The following is a 13,763-nucleotide window of genomic DNA, read 5'->3' on the forward strand; positions in this document are numbered from 1 at the left end:
TCCTTCTCTGAGCAGCTGCCTTCCCATGTTTCTGTCCGGCCCACTCCCCCAGCCCACTCAGGGCTCCGGGCCAGGTGAGGCTGTGAGCCAGGCTTGTCTTCCCTTCTACACACCTGGCCCCAGGGATGACCCCTCCACCCCCCCAACACTGGGACTCCAAACCCGCCTGACCCTGGGGGTGGGGGGAGCTGAGAGCCCCTCCTTGAAAACCAGGGTGATGAATCTCTTCCTGGCCTTCCCCGCTGTTATTGCCATTGCCATGGTCACAGCACGGGCCCCTGTGGGGAGGATGCCAAGGGGGGGCCAAGGGCCATGGGCGTTGCTCTCTGGTTGGTACATAGCACGGTTTTTCCAGACACACAGACACACACAGACACACACACACAGACACACACACACACTGGCTGGAACCCTCCCAAAGCTTCAGTCACAGACTGACGTGCCCCTCCAAACTCCCCCAGCTCCCTGTCTGTCCTGCCCACCTGTGGGGGTGGGGACCCCTCCAGCTGCAGACCCCCCAGCAGTGGGGGACTGTGGTGGGTGGACAGATCCTTCAGCCCCCTAGACTCTCTGGCCAGGCACACCCCCATTTGAGGCTTGACTGGGTGCCCGTCAGGGCCCTGACAGCCCCTCCAGGAGCAGGCTTCTTGCTTCCATCGGCTCACCTGCCCAGGATGCACTTGTGGGGGAGTGGCAATGACCTGGCCCAAAGTCAACCAGACTCGGGACCACTGGTCCAGTTCAAGACCCAGATCTGCCTTGCCTGGCCCTCCACCCCTTTCCTTACTCTTTCGGGGCCCTAGTGGCATTTACTGCACAAACCCATGGAAGGCACAGTGGAGCACCTCGCACACCCCAAGATGCGGCCCGCCCCAGCGCCACCAGCACCATGGCCCTGCGCTCTTCTCCCTCCCAGCACTGGCTGCAGGCACGGGGTCGGGGGGGGGGGGTGGCGGTGGGGGGGGCTGCGTCTGGAGTGTGAGGGCAGAGCGGCCAGGACGGCTACTTGCCCCGGGCTGCTCTGTGCCCAGAATGTCCACCCTGCCCCAAGCCAGCCTAAGGGCATCCAGGGCCCTGCGACCTGGGGGAGGTCACTGCTGCCTGGCCAAGGCCACCTCCACGCGCTCACCCTCTCTCTGCGCACTCCCACGCCCTCGCCTGCGCAAGCGCCACCCAGGCTCAGCTGGAGACCCAGACGGGAACCGGGCAGGACCCTGCCCTGCAGCAGAATTCTGGATGGAGAGGGCCGGGCTGGGGCCCCAGGGCAGGGCTTGCTTGGGCTCCAGGCACCAGGAGAATTGGTGAAGGCAGGGCTGGGCCCTAGTGACCGCTGAGGAATCCACCAGGAGAGTTCTGCCCCTCAGGGCTGGACAGACCGCCCCCCAACGCCATACACTGTGACACTTGCCTCTGGCCTTTTCCCTACCATTCTCGAAGCCCCCACCCAGCGCCCAGCGCCCCAGTCTCCGGGGCCCCCTCCTCAGTGTGGACAGGTGTAAGGATGTCCCCTGCTAGGGCTGGAGGCCAGCAGGGCCTGTCTGGTGTTCCTGCACCCAGATGCCCTGCAGGGCCAACATGTGCTCTAGAACCGCTGCTGAGCCTGGGGCCAGAGCTGGCTTCCTGCCTCCAGAGTCCACCCCTCTCTGCCCTTCCCCCAGGCCCGGCTGAGGCTGAGTGGTGGAGACTCAGACATTCCCAGGGCCTATTTTTAACAGCTTGTCTCCCAGGACCCCTTGTCTGGCCCGAGGTCCTGCCCCGGGCGGCCCTGGGGCTGGGGAAGGGAACGGACTCCGTGCTTTCCCAGAAGGGCGCTGATCCTGTCCACCAGGCCTCCGCCGGGCCAGGGTAGGCGAAGGCCCCTCTCCTCCTCTGCTGGAAGCAGGCGCGGGATGCAGAGGGGCTGGGGTGGAGGGATGGGGGCGCCTACAACCTTGAGCTCCCTCAGCCAGCCCTGCCCTCCCCCTCCCCCCCACCCCACCCCACCCCAGGCTGAGCCTGGTTCCAGGAATCTCTGTGCCCTGGAGCCAAAGCCCATGCAGAACCGCCTCGAATTCCGGCATCAGTCCAGCAGCTGGGCGTGTTCATGGCCACAAACTCACCCCTGCAGCCAGCTGGGCCCTGAGAAAATGTGCTGCCCACACCTGGCCACCCCGGTCTCCCACCAGTCCTTGCCTGGCCCAGCTCCCAGGGGCCCAGAGCCGGGGTCACAGGCACTAGGTGACTTCCTGACCCTTAGCACCCAGGGGGCCACAGCCCGTGACCAGTGCGCTGGTGCTTGGAGAAAGGTCATGCTCCCTCAGCCCTAGAGAAGCTCAGCCAGGCTAGCCTAGCTGGGTGGGGTCCCCAGGGAGCCTCCAACAGCAGAGGGCTGGCACTGGTGGGTCACTGGCCCAGGGGAAGGTGGAGGGAGAGGGGCTGGGGGTCTAGGGCAGGGGATTCTGGGCCTCAGGGAAGTGGGGGCCGAGGGAGCTGCAGGCCCCACAGAGATGCCTGGAGGGCGGGGGGACCAGCTAGGGCCCAGGTCTGAAATGGGGTGCAGGGTGGGTCTTGGAGGGTCCTGGAGAGGAAGTGGGGAAGACTGGACCGGTGGGAGGTGGGGTACAGCTGGGGAGCAGGATGGCGGAGGAGGCCTGGGCGCTGTGCCCGGCCCTGGGGTTCTGGATGGAACAGAGGTGGTTAGATGGCATTTCAGGGCCGCCTCAACTGGCTGGGACCGGGCTGGAGGGGTGGGGGTGGAGGCCGGGCAGGGGGGAGGTGGAGAAGGCGCCACACCGGACTGGCCTCCCCTGCGTCTTGCAGGGGCGCCCGAGGAAACACCTGGTTTGCGGGCAGGCTTCCTGGAGCTGGTGTCACCAAGGGAGCCCCGGCAGCGCAGAGCCACTCGCGGCTCCCACCGATGACACCCAGCGACCGCGCAGAGACAGACGGTAGCGGCCCCGCCCCGATTTCCATGACAACCCCGCGGAAACAAACACGGAGGCGCGACACCCTCCGCACGCAGGAAGTGGAACGCGCCCTCCCGGGCCAGACCCCGGCAGTGGGAGGGCACTGCGTCCCTGGCAGGACCGGGCCGATCCTCCCTCGAGGCGACCCCGGCAGCCCTCGCCCCACCCCCAGGGCGGGCCTTCACTCGAGAATAGGCCCCGCCCTTCCCCGGGTTTTGGGGAAGGGCGCGCCGCAGATCAGGTCTTCCCCACGTAGTTTCCCCTGGAGTCTCCCGGAGGAGGGGCCCCGGCTGTGCTCTCAGCAGCCCCCCACCGGCCGGACGACAGGAATTTCCCATCCGACACCGGGAGCCCTCAGCGAGGGCGGGCCTGGGGGTGCTCAGGGAAGCCTGAGTTCTCCCCGAAACGACCCCCCAACCAAGGAGCCTCGTGCTGGCGGGAGGGAGGTGGGAATGTGGAGGGTGTTGTCCCAGCCCCTCCTCCGAGCGTGCTTGCCCGAACCTCCCCTCTGCCTGGGGTGGGAACTGGGCGCCCTTGGGGTACCTGCTTCAGCCCCTCCCACCCCCAGGGCAGGCCGACCCTCCCTGCACATCCTGGCTGCGTTCCAGGCGCCGGCCAGGTACGAGGAGACGCTGCCGCCCACGCTGGGCGCCAGGACTGGCCAGGAGGAGGGCGGCTTGGCACTTGCAGACACCAGGAGCCGGCCCTCCACCCCAGGGACACGGATGGCTGCTCGAGGGACAATGAGCCGGGCACCCAGGCTCAGCTGTGTCTGGGCCCACGTACTGGAGGCCGGGCCAGGCACGGGCCTGTGCCACGGGCCGGGGCGCTGGGAGCTGTCCCTGGGGGCACGGCACACGGGGAGCCGGCTGCCTATGGTGCTGGGGACACGGGGCCCAGAATGAGCAGGCCCGGATGATGCGCCTGGCTCGGGGGGGGGGTGGGGTGCTGGGAGTAGGCCAGGGCAGGGGCTGAGCACCGGAGGGCGGGTCTCCGAGGGTTCTGCCCCCGCGCCCAGAGTGGAAGAGAAGGGGCGCCCTCTGGTGGGCTGCCCGGGAGCCGGCAGATAAAGGGAAGGCAGACGAGGAGGAGGCCTCCTCCCAGCTACTGAGAGTTCCCGGTTGCAAAGGCAGAGCCTGGACAGCCTGGGGAGGCCAGAGGTGACTCCATCAACACTGCAAGCCCAGATGCAGGAATGCTGTTCAGGCAGGAGCCCCTAGGCCCCTCCTTCAGACTGTCCACATTCTGTCCCTGGGCTCCCACCAATGCTGGGGCCGGCCGACCACGCTCAGCCTCACTCCCCCTAAACCCTCTGTACTTCCAGGCTCCTCCTGGGCTGAAGGCCCACCTCGTCCCTGACCACCCTTCGCCGGCTTCTCCCCCTGCAGAGGACCCCTCCTCTGGTCACCTGCCCCCTCTCCCTCCACATGCCATGCCCTCTGCTCTTTCCCGAGGCTGACCTCTCCCTCTGGGTCTCCGATGGATCGGAGGACCCCCTGGTTTTGGTGCCCATGTCTGGGGACCAGGACCCCACCCCCGGATGCCTCCCACCCTCCCCATGTCCAGCTAGCCTGGTCCCTCTCAGGGGCCCACCCCACCTCAGTGTCGGTAACCACAGCCTAAACCAGCCCCCCAAACCAGAGCCTCCCCGCCTCCCAGCCACGACCATCACCGTTGGGAAGAGGACCCCTGGACGAAGGGACGCTATCCCGGCTTCACGTCCACGCCACAGACACAGACACAATGCGGGGGTCGTGCGATCCTCAAACCTTTCATTGACAGCAAAACCCCCGGCAGTCGAATGTGAGCCACGTGAGGGTGGCGGGCGGGCGCTTGTGAGGCAGGGTGGGAGGCGGGCAGAGGGCTCCTGGCAGGGATGTCCCTCCACCCTTGGGACACTGTGAGGGGCGTGGCTGTGGCTGTCACGGGCAGGGGGAGCATAGATAACACTGTGGGCAGGACTGGGGCAGCAGGAGGGGGAGCGTGGGGCGGCCACCTCAGAAAGACCCACCCAGGCCACAGGGACACTCAGGGACGTGTGGGCCACGAGACACAGACATGGGGACACGGGGGGCCAGGAGGACACAAAAGGGGGTGACGGGTGGCTGGAGACACAAAGGCAGACACACCCAGAGAGACAGGGTTGGTGGGCAGGGCTCTGGAGTCAGCTCAGGGGCTTCCTCCCCAACACGCAGGCCCTGGACCCGCAGGTGCTGAGGTGGGACTGGGCAGCGGTCACTCTCCCCTCGTAGCCAAGCAGTGGGCCCCTGGCCAGGGGCCTGCGCAGACGGACCCATGCCCCGCAGAAGGGCCTGGGGGCCTAGGGCTGAACTTTGCCCTCGGGGTCCTTGTCATAGATGTAGCTGCCAACAGCTCCGGTGTTCACCCCTGTGGGGAGAGGGGCAAGGCTGGTAGGGGAGGGGTGGAGGAGGGGGCGCCCCGCGTCCCAGACCCTCCTGGCCACACTCACCCTTGGGTCCGAAAAGTATTCCGTAGCAGGGCTTGTGGCAGTAGGGCTGGCCGTCGTGCTAGGGACGAGATGTGGGGGTGAGAAGCGGGGGCCACGGAGTCCTCCCTCCCCACTCCCCCTGGTGGCTTTCTCCGGGTCTCTCTGAACCCGCGAGTTCTCAAAGCCTTGGCCAGGTCGGCTCACCTGGGGGGAGCTGGAGGGGAGGGCAGCGCCGCCACGCCACGCCACGCCACGCAGCACTGCGCGCACGCGAGCCACGAGGCTGGCCACCAGGGGGCAAGGCCCACCGCCCGGCGCCCCCCTCCCCCGCCTCCCATCCCCCGGCAGCTGCGCGCCCCGCCCCCGCCGTCCAGCCAGCGCCCCTCTCACCTCCGCGTGCCCGCCTGGGGTCAGCGTCTTCCCGCAGCGCTCGCAGCGCAGGCACGGCCGGTGCCAGTCCTTGCCCAGAGACGTCACCTTCTCAGCTGGGGACGGGAGAGATGGTGAGGCCGGGCCCCCCCCACCCGGTGGAGACCTCCCAGGCTGCGGGTTGGCGCGCCACTCACCGAAGTAGACCCTCTTGTTGCAGCGAGGACACATGTTGGGTTCCCCGGTGAACGTGGTGACACTGGAGGCTGGGAGGGGGAGGAGTCAGGACGGGGCACAGCAGCTCCGACGCCCACCCCCTCCCCCCGCGGTCACTCAGCCCAGCCCACCTTTGCTGGGCCCCTTCGGGGGGCCGCTGGCCTTCCGCTCCTCAGCTCGGGCCACGGGGACCTCGATGGGGCCAGTGACCTGAGGTTTCTCGGCAGAGGGCTTCTCGTAGATGTAGGAGCCGGCACCTCCGATATTCACCCCTGTGGGGTGGTAGGCACTGTAGGGGGTTGGCCAGTGGGCTCGCCCACCACCCAGCCCTCACAGCCACCCCCCAACTTCTCAGAAAAGGGTCCTCCACGGCCCACTGTGGGGTCAGGACCCCCACCCAGAGGGCACCCGTGGGCTGCAGATTTCCGGGAAAGGCACGGAGGACGCTGGTCCTTCAAGGGCGGGAGGGGCCGGCACGGGGAAGGAGAGAAGGGGGCCGGGGGAATCCAAGGGTCCACAGCGTCCCGCCAGGCCAGCCCCAGGTCTCTGCTGGGCCGAGGATCGGCAATGGCCATGCTCCCCAGCGCTGGAGCAGATCACAGGCCGTGGCGCCCCACCCAGGCTCACCTTTGGGTCCGAACAGCGTGGCATAGCAGGGCTTGTGGCAGAAGGGCTTTCCGTCATGCTAGGCAGAGGGCAGGGCATGAGGGCGGGGGCCTGGCCTGGGCTCCCCGGCCCCCCTCCCTGCCCGGGGGAAGGGCTCACCTCGGCGTGGCCCCCTGGCGTCAGCGTCTTGCTGCAGTGCTCGCACCTGAGGCAGAATCTGTGCCAGTCTTTGCCCAGGGAGCTCACCTTCTCAGCTGGGGCGGGAGGGGGATCAGGGCCAGCGCCCTCCTGCCCTCCCGCGCTCAGCCGCCTGCTGCCCCCGCTGTCCTCCCCGCTCCTGGGCAGCCTCTGCGCCGGGTCCCCTTCCTCCCCACCCGGGAGCCACGTGGCACCCGCCTGCTCCCCCACCGCAACCACCTTCTGCTGCCCAGGGGCCCTGCTCTCCCGCTGGGTCTCAGGCACCCTCATCACCCTGGGTCACGGGCTGCAGCAGGGAACTTGGACGGGGTCCCAGCTCAAGCACCTGCCAATCCCCTCACCAGGACACCTGCCCCTCCCTCACACACATCCCCAAACCCTCCAATCAGGCCCTAATGGAGCTGGCAGAGCGCCCCCGCTGAAGGGTGGCCCCGAGCCTCCAGAACCCCTGCGGAGAGACCAGTCCCTGTCGCCGCCACGGGACACCCGTGGGACAGGACGCCTGCCTGTCTATATTTGGCTTCCTCGCCCTAAGCTCTGAGAGCACCCCCCGCCCCCCCGCCACTCCTGCCTCCGGCTGCTGCTTTGGCGCTCAAGGTCTGAGACCAGCTGCTGAGGGTCACGTTGGGGCCCCTCCCTGTCCCCTGCCCCAGGCTGGGGCTGCTGGGCCACCTCCCAGTGGACGGAAGCTGGGGCTTCCCCAGGGGTGCACAGCAGGAAAAGGGCGGAGGAGAGGGCAGGAAGAAAGGCTGGAGCTGAGTTGGAATTCCTCCCAACTGGAAAGGGGCCCGGCCAGAGGCATCGGGGAGGAGGGGGGGTCAGGTGGGCTGGGCCCCTTCCACCCTGGCAGAATCTGGCCAAGCCCCAAGAAGAAGCCAAGGACCCACTGGGGACCTCACAGAGGGGCCCCTGCCTGGGCCAGGCCTCCCCCAGGGCCCCAGCAGAGCAGGGAGAGAGGGCCTGGCCGGGGGCACCCCGAGCCCCAGGAGGCCTGTGGGTGCTGCTGGAGGGCAGTGAGTCCCCCTGGTGGCCCAGGTTCGGAGCCCTAAGCGCCGGCTCCCCATGGCCCTGGTGGAACCTGCTGGCCCCGGCCAGGGGCAGCACAAGCTTAGATCCCTCTGGCCACTCCACCAAGGAGGCTGGGACGCAGGCTGGCCAGGCCTCCCCCCAGGTCCATGCCAGGGCAGATGGGAGCTGGCTGAGCCCAAGGCGGGCTCGAATCCCACACCAGCCTGGCATCCTCTCCCAGTCCTCCTTCTGGCCAGTGGCGGCCGAGGCAGCTGCAGCTCAGGGCTGCCAGAACCACTGGCTGGTTCATAGGATGTGGGCACCTGGGGGTAGGGGAATGACCCTCAGACCCACTGGCCAGGTCGACGGCCACACATTACCGGCCCAAGTTGGGAAGGCAGAATCGATTGAGTCTAATGGCTCGGAAGGGAACCGGCCCTCACCCAGCTGCACGGTTGTTGGGGACACAAAGGCTCGGTGTCCCTGAGGTCACCCTGGGGTATCCTGGCCCAGGTTGCACTGTGCACACGCTTGGGGTGTAGGCTGCTGGGGTGCAGCCTGATTGGGGGTGGGAGGGTCTGGCCCCCGGCCCCTTCCTCCACCAGGGCCTCCAGACCAGGACAGAAGCAGCCGAGTCTGAGCCGCCTTTGTTTTCTGCTGGGAGCCAGCGGCCGCCCAAGCAGGCAGAAGTGCTTTTCCGGGCTGCCCACGGGACTGTCGGCCCGGCCCTGAGCTAGCCTGACTGGGAGCAAAGCTGTGGGCAGCGGGGCTGGCAGGAGGACCCTGGCGCTGGCCCCCACCCTGAGCCTTACAGGATGAGCCCTGTCTGGGATGGGGACAGAGGGCTGGGCGGACTCCTGGGGAGGCATCCGGAAGCCCCTCGGCTTCCAGCCAGCCCAGAAGCACTCCAGGCCAAATCCGGTCCCTCCCCTCTGGGAACAGCAAACAACGTCGGTCGGCCTCCTCCGGCCTCCTCCTCCTCCTGCCTGCCGGGAAGCCAAGTGGCCATCTTCAGCTCGGCCTGTCCCCAACCCAGACCCGGACCGCTGCCCCGAGGATGACAACAGAAGGATCGGATCCCCTGTCTGTCCCTGTCTCTCCCTGCCCTTCTGGCCATCCTGGCTTGTGCCACCAAGTCTTTCTGTGTGGGCGTTGGTGGGAGGCTCAGTGGGCAGGGACTTTGCCGCCCTGGCAAAGTCGAGGAGAGGATCAGCCAGGATGAGGGAGAGTAGGTAAGCCAGACAACAGGGTGGGAGCGCCAGAGAGTGGGTGAGCCAGTGCTGGGGGGTGCTGCCAACCCAGGGGGCATCCTGGCAGAGAGGACCCCCTCCTACCCATCTACCTCCTCCTGAATGCCACTGTTCTGACCTTGAGGAAGCAGGGGGCCTGGCCACCTGGGCTCCAGCGTCCTCTCCTGCTTGTGGGGACTCGCTTGTCACCCCACCCCCGGGAAAGTCCTGGGGGAACTTGCGCCAAGGAAAGGAGCGCGCTGGGACACGCAGGAGGTAGAGGCCAAGATCGCCCCCGCGTGGACTGAGTCCAGACAGAGCCCAGCCCTGGCCCAGCCCGGCGTGGGCAGAGGTCGGGGTGGGGGTTGGGGTCACGGGTCGAGGCCACGCCAGCCCGGCCACGTGTCCGCGGAAGGCGGGACTGGGGTCCGCGCGAAAGGGCCGAGAGGGGCAGGAGCGCGCGAGAAGCGCCCGGAGCTTGCTGCCCCGCCCGACCCCGCCCCGCTCGGCACCGCCCGGAGAACCGCGATGCGCCCCCGAACCCAGAACTCTCCCGCAAGCCCGGCCGTATTCTGGGGGGACCACGCGCCCCCGCCCACCGGGCCTCGGGCCCCTGCCCCACCCCCATCGTCCACTTCGGGGTTCGGGCGTGGCCGCCCCCAGCTTGTCGCCGCTCCGCCCTTCAGCCGCACCCGCGTGGGCAGCGCGGCGAGCCGGGTCGGGGCCGCGCATCCTGGACCGAGAAGGGCGGCGGGGTGCTGGCCGGGCCCGGGCACTCACCGAAGTACACGGTCTTGTCGCACTTGGGGCACTTGGAGGCCATGGTCGGTGCGCGCCTGTTCAGCCCGTGTCCTCCGCCCGCGCCCGTCTCCCCGCCGCCGCCGCCGCCGCCGCCGCGCCCGCCCCGCCAGCCCCGCCCGACCGGCTGTCCGTGCTCCCATTGGTCTGCGTCCGGGGCGGGGCGTCAGGAGCCCGCCCCCGGGGTCCGGGCGCCGCGGGGGCGGGGGCGCACCTGCAGGGGCGGATGGGGGGCGACGGGACCCGCCGGGCGCCCCTGGGTCGCGCGCGCGAGGTGGCCTCTACCCAGGCCCGCCCTGTCCTCGCCTGTTTCCATGGCAACGTCGGGGGAGCCAGCGGGGCCGCGGGTGGGGCTGGGAGTCCGCGGCCCCCTCGACTGGGGGCGTCCTGGCCAGCGGGGCCTCGGCCCGGAAGGGCGGCGTCGGGACAAGCAGACTGACTCCCCGACGGCGGACCGGCCCGCCCTGCCCGGTCCTGGCGCCCGGGTCCCCAAGGGAACCGTACCCCACCCTGCCGCGCGCCGCCGCCCCGCTTCCCTTTGTTGCTCGGTTTCTATAGCAACGGCCTTGCGGTGGGATAGGAGCGGGATTCCGGGCGGGCGCGCCACCGGTCCAGGCCCGGTCCCGGCCCCGCCTAACACTGTCAGTGGTGCTGAAGGCCCAGCGGGTGGAGGGCAGGGCGCCCCCCACTTCCAGAAACAGCGCGAGAGAAACTGCTGGAAGGGGGTTGGGGAGGGGGTGCCTGGCAGCGAGGGGACCCGCGGGGCTGTGCTGCAGGCTCTGAAGTTGTCCTCCCCAAGCTCTCCCACCCGAGGGAGGTAGGGAGGAGAGGAGAGGAGGGAGGAGATGTGGGGCCCCTGGAGTGCCCCTTTCGCGGGTGCTGTGGCCGGCCAAGTGGGCGGACCCTGCCATCAGCTTCTACCCCTATCCCCTCCCCCGGCTCCCGCCACGGGCATCCCTCGTCTGGACCCCACTAGCTTAGGGCCCAGGGCCTCTGGCCTCCAGCCTGGTGGCACCAAAGCACCCTCCTGGAGGGCCGGGGAGCTAGGGATCTGCCAGCATTCAGGGTCTCTCCCCGGGGTCCACAGCCCTCCTGCCAACAGGGACCTACCTACCTACCTGACTGACCACTCCCACCCTCCCTACCTGCACCTGGAGCCATGCAGGACCCGGCCCTAACCCAGGGGTCTGGGGGACCTGGAGGACGCTGGGGCCACCTCCCAAGGGCTCTGCCTCCTCATGGGCTCTCCTCTGGACCTCCATCCCCAGCTGAGCCTCAAGTCTGGCAGATGGACAGACCCCCAAGCCCAGACGACTAGGCCCAGTCTGGGCAGCGGGCTCCAGCCCCCTCACCCCCTGCCCTGTGTCTTTGAGGCTCTGTGCTGGACACTGAGGTCTGCCCCCCACTCCCCATCTCCTCTGCCTGGTGGCGTCCAGCACCTCTCCTGGCCCCCGGTGCCAGCGTGTTCACAGTGGTTGGGTGAGCCAGTCTCACAGGGCAGTTTCGTGGCAGCCCTGCCGTGGCCCTGCTCCCGGCGGTGCCCCCACCCATTGCACTCACACCCTTCAGCCACTGCCATTTCCGTGAGTGAGGACAACAGCCCAGAAAGATGTGGCCCCCCTCACGCCTGACTGACCAGCCTGGCTGGCCCGCTCTCCCTCCGCACTCCGGCTCTGGCCCCAACCCAGCCAGGGCAGAGACCAGAGGGGAGGCCTCAGCGGGCCCCCCTTCTCGGACAAGGTGGCCTGCAGGTCAGTCATTCACAGCCCGCTCCTGGCTCAGGCTGGGTGTCCGGTGTCTCTGAATAATTCATGGGCCCACTGCCCCCACTTGGCACCTGTTACCACCTCCTCTGCAGCTTGGGAGCCCCCAGGGACCCCCAGGCATCAGCCTCCGTGACCCCACCCCGCCCCTGAAATTTGCAGGACTGCTGTGGAGGGCGGACTGGTTGGGCACTGGTGTCGCCCAGCTTGGAGAGTGAATGGGGGTGGAGCAAAGGAATGGCCCTGGGCCCTGGCCAGATGCCCTGGAGCCAGGGAGGGGAGAGTGGGGCAGCGCAGGTACCCTGCCTGCCAGCTGCAGTGCCTGGGCTGATGCACTAGGGCTGTTCTGGGCCTGGCGGGAAGGGGCACAGATGGCCGGACACAGAGCAGCAGCACCTGCCTCTGAGGCCACTGAGGGCTAGAGACTGGGGCAGGTACAGGCCGGGCCAGCTCCTGGTGAGCAGGCCGTGGGGCTGGGTGAGGACAGCAGGGTTCGCGGGAAGCAGGCAGGGCCCCGAGGTGGCCAGGCCAGGTGGCTAGGTGTTAAGGCAGGTCCCTCCCCTAGGGCCGCAGTGCTGGCAAATGGCACGCAGGAGCCCAGTCTCGCTTTCCAGCAAGGCCCCCAGGGCTGCGCCCAGCGGTGGGCGGTGGGAGGTCCCAAGCAGGGCGGGCGTCCGGGCTGAGTCCCTTGTGGGGACTCTTGTCCCCCTGAGATGGCCCTGGCCCTGGGGGTTGGGGGGGGATGGCTACAGCCCCCTGCCAGGCCCACGAGAACAGGCCAAAGCTGGCAAACACTCCTGGGCACCCAAGACCTTGCTCCCCCCAGCCCATACCCACCTCCCACCCCGCTGCTAAGGCCCGGCTCAGACCTCCCAGGCAGCCGAGAGGCGGACACGCAGCCCAGGCCCTGCCCAGCACAGTGCTGGGGTGGGGGCGGGGGACCCCGGCTCCTGGCTCTCCGCAGGGCCTGCCTGTCCTTGGGACAGAGATCTCGACCAGCCTGGGGGGAGGGCCAGGTTCGGGGGAAGGGAAGTCAGTCCCCGGGCCTGGGGAGAACCATCCCCTCCCCTCCCCACCCCACCCCACCCCACCCCACCCCACCCCACCCCATCCTCAGGCCCCAGGATTGGAAAAGGCCCCAGAGGAAGCTAGTGTCTTTCTGAAGGTCACCAGCCTGGCCTCCCGCCCCCCCACCCCCGCTGACACCGCAATGAAGCCCTGGGGCAGCAGGGGCGGCAAGGGGTGGTGCCAGGACTGCAGATTAGAATTGGCTGGGGGGGGGGGCGGGGGGCGGCGCCACAGCCACTCCTCTGACACCCTGGCCCGCCACCCTGCTGGGCCCTGCAGCTGGGTCGTGGAAGGCCAGGACGCCCCTTATCTGTCTCCAGCGAGGGAGCAGGGTGGTTTCTATTTCAGTTCCCCAGCTGAGATGCCCACACGTCACAGTGGGGCTGGAGGCACAGGAGGCAGAGCTCGGGAAGGGGAGCCCCTTGGGGAGGGCCTCGCTGACCCCCTTGGCCGGCGGAGGTTAGCGTGGCTCCCAGACCCCTCCCTGCAGTGGCCTGGCCGCACCTGTCCCCTGGGCCCAGAGCGGGTGTGCGGGGGCCAGCCGAGGCAAGATGTCTGAGAGCGGACTTGCTGAAATCTGAGCAAACTCTCCCTGTGGAAACTCCACACCTGCTAGGGGTGGCCCTGCAGTTCCTGGCAAAAACCCGCAGACAGCTGGGGCAGGGCTCTGCCAGGAGCAGGCTGGCCGGCCGGCTGCCCCAGCTATGCTGGCTGCCCCGACGGAAGCCAGGCACCTGCCAGTCTGGGTTCCAGGCCAGGTCCAGACCACCCCCTGCCTTGGACAGACACAGGGGGTCTCGGCTCCCCCCCACACCGAGTGAGCGCCAGCGAGCCCTGGCTGGACCTCTCCCTGCCCCCAGGGCCAGGTGGTGGGCACCGGGCCAGGGCTTCCGGGAGGCAGGTATGCGGGCCAGGCCGGCCGCGCGTCGCGTGCTGCTCGCCGGGGCCTCTCCCTGAGCGTCCTCCCCCACGGCGGGCCGGGAGGGTCCAGGCTGGGGGCGCCCCTGGAGCCACCCTGGCGAGGGAGCCCGAGGCCAGCGCCGGCTCTGCCCTGGGGGTGACGTGGGCCCAAGACAGGGAGAGGACTGAGGACAAAAGACACGGAAAGGGCTAG

The 13,763-nt window shown here is 68.8% G+C and overlaps 1 protein-coding gene across 1 annotated transcript; it reads right to left on the bottom strand.

The window, feature by feature from the left end:
- Nucleotides 1–4,697: 4,697 nt before the first annotated feature.
- On the bottom strand, nt 4,698–10,149 carry LOC137762024 (cysteine-rich protein 2-like). Its single transcript, XM_068539300.1, is given in 8 exon segments — nt 4,698–5,333; nt 5,416–5,473; nt 5,785–5,879; nt 5,961–6,029; nt 6,111–6,251; nt 6,607–6,664; nt 6,745–6,839; nt 9,801–10,149. Coding segments are annotated over 8 exon segments (918 nt in total). The 5' UTR covers nt 10,135–10,149; the 3' UTR covers nt 4,698–5,265.
- Nucleotides 10,150–13,763: the final 3,614 nt, after the last annotated feature.

Source organism: Eschrichtius robustus, chromosome 1 (assembly GCF_028021215.1).
Source record: "Eschrichtius robustus isolate mEscRob2 chromosome 1, mEscRob2.pri, whole genome shotgun sequence".
In the NCBI taxonomy this organism is placed as follows: domain Eukaryota; kingdom Metazoa; phylum Chordata; class Mammalia; order Artiodactyla; family Eschrichtiidae; genus Eschrichtius; species Eschrichtius robustus.